We start from the raw sequence: 2,537 nt of genomic DNA, 5'->3' as shown, positions 1-2,537 counted from the left end.
GTCGCGGTGATCACAACCGATACTTGTCTTATGCACCTGCAATGACCATCTCAAACGAGATATTTTTGACGCATGTTATCATGATCTCAGACCACAGTAATTTAAATCGCCCGTTTGCGGGGCGCTGTTTAGTCTGCAGTTAGGAGACCCAACTAACGAACGGGACATGACATGATATATTTTTAAAATGTGATACTTTTTTGGTTGTAATCTGATCACGTCCATGACATGTGTGATCGAACCAGCCGTCTGAGATCAGAAGAGAAGTTCATGTATAAATACAGAGTGGAGATAAGAGACCATCATTCATCCCGACGTTATTGGACTGTACAGACGGAACCATGAAATTTCTTTTTGCGTTCATCTTGGCCTTGGTAAGTTGCAAATCATCGGTCAGTGTTGCGATTATTCCAAACTTTTTATCCTCTTCTTCGGGGTGCCACAGCTTGGTGTATGAATTGAGTTAAACACTTGACTGTCAAGATGCGCAGCGATATGCAACGTACGACTGGCTTTGTCTTTGATGCAACTCTAAAAATGTTCGTGGTCATCTAAATTTAGTTGATGCCATGAGTCGAATATTGTTCATTTGAGCCATTTTAATTTTGCCTCCAAAACTTTTTTTTAAAAACTTTTGGCGGCGCATAAAAAATTGATAATCATTTTTGACGACTATGCAAATGCAGAATTTAGAATGTTAATCCCGGATGTATTACTGGTGTTTCGGGGTTAGGGGTTCAGATAGAGTTACAAAAAGGGTATACCAGCCAGAATGAAGCAGTTTTGAGATTATTATAGTCTAGAAGTTTCTCAAAAATATTATTTTTGCTTTTCAGGCTTGTGTTTTGGTGATATTCGCAAGAACTGAGGAAGAGGCTTGTGTAAGTATAGCGGCAGCGTCTAAAACCACATACCACATACGATACCCATTTCATGTACCAAACATTTAATTAACAATGAACTTTTATGAATTGCTTTTATAAGCAAGAACTATACTTACACTTGTTATCATCACAATGAAAACGCAAGACTGTTAAATACTCCAAGTAACTGGTCTGCTATATAACACCAAACCCGTGCCAATCCCTTGAACATTTGACAGCGACCAGGGAACACTGGTAGAAACGTCGTGCTAAGTAAAGTATAGAAAGAGTAACCAAAATAAGTTATTGCTAGTTAAAACCCTTTCTACAAATGCTTTTCAAAGAGGTTCAGATATTGTATTTCGATAGGGCCATATCAATGCGCGAGTGTCGATTCGACGGATATGCTGTACAGAAGTCATTTAAAGCCCCAAAATATACTTACACCAGTGCGACAGAAATGTCAGTCCCCCTGTAATTAATTCCTGATAATGCAATATGATGGGATCATGACGAACAGGGTCAAAACATATTGCCAGGATAGTCAAATAGGAGCTGTTTTAACTGCGACATCTCAACTCCACCGCGAGCGATCACGACATTTTACGTGGAAGGGCGTGGTACTTAATTGTAGTCGAGGTAGGAGCATGCAACTGACCCACGAATGCAAGGATGCTTCATCCCTAAGGCTATCCTTTCTTACTTGCAGCCCGCCAGTAAATGTGATTCAGAGAACAAGGCTTTGAAATGTGTAGCGAAATGGTCCTGTCAGCCAAAAGAAAGATGTGGTGACAAAGGGACCTGGATTGGTGGGTGTGTCCCCGACCACAGTAAGTTTTTCCCGGCCCAAAGCATTAATTTTGTTGTTGGTGGATCGGTGTGTTCTTTGATTCCAATTTATTACTGGAATAATATTGGTTCTATCAAGCACGTCATCAGTCTTTTCACGACTGCGAATGGTCAGGAGCCGTTGAGAGGGTCCATACATGTTTACATTCCTGTCCACGCTGTTTATGATGGCTCCTGGCCAAATTGACATCACAATATTATGTTCGTATCTATGGACATCATTGACAACTTTGGTGAAGTGCATCGAGCAGGTTTTCCTCCTGAAACCTCTCTTTTGCCGTTAAAGGAGCGATCAAATCATTTTGGAATCCTTCACTACTTTTCAGCTGCCGCAAATACATGTAAGCTGCCTCTGGAGACTGGTCCGTGCTTGGCAAGCTTCCGTGTGTGGGGCTTCAACAGTAAACAGGGCCAGTGTGAGCAATTTACATACGGAGGATGCCAAGGAAATGGAAACCGTTTCGAAAGCAAAAAAGAATGCGAGGGCAGGTGTCTGATGGCATAAATAAGCCAGTACTCTGGCATCATTTTGGTCGTGCATTGAATTATGAGACGTAGCCATAATTGTAAAACTCGTACTTGAATAAACTTGAACCGTCTCTTACCACGACTAGTGTTGTTACTTTTGTAAGTAGCAGGATACTATTCAGGCGTCTTGACACATAAGACCCTGGCTGGGATCACAGAGTCACAAGCTCGTGGACGTTTAATGTTGAGATTGGACTGGGGAAGATGGATAAAGGTGGTCAGAAATGGGATGCAGAAAGCCAGAAAGCCTAACCGTTCAGTGAAATTCAGGGTCACTTGACGCTTATTTCGCGATAA

At 41.6% G+C, this 2,537-nt stretch overlaps 1 protein-coding gene across 1 annotated transcript; it reads left to right on the top strand.

Annotated features, from left to right (window-relative positions):
• The first annotated feature begins 306 nt into the window (after window positions 1–306).
• On the top strand, window positions 307–2,319 carry LOC135497925 (kunitz-type U1-aranetoxin-Av1a-like). Its single transcript, XM_064787957.1, has 4 exons — window positions 307–374; window positions 837–881; window positions 1,573–1,693; window positions 2,039–2,319. Exons 1-4 carry the CDS (start codon window positions 342–344, stop codon window positions 2,215–2,217), a joined length of 378 nt encoding a protein of 125 aa, XP_064644027.1. The 5' UTR covers window positions 307–341; the 3' UTR covers window positions 2,218–2,319.
• The last annotated feature ends 218 nt before the right edge of the window (window positions 2,320–2,537 follow it).

Source organism: Lineus longissimus, chromosome 13, assembly GCF_910592395.1.
Source record: "Lineus longissimus chromosome 13, tnLinLong1.2, whole genome shotgun sequence".
Lineage (NCBI taxonomy): Eukaryota > Metazoa > Nemertea > Pilidiophora > Heteronemertea > Lineidae > Lineus > Lineus longissimus.
Note: the sequence above shows the minus strand (reverse complement) of the source record. Positions and strands in the feature narration are given on the sequence as shown.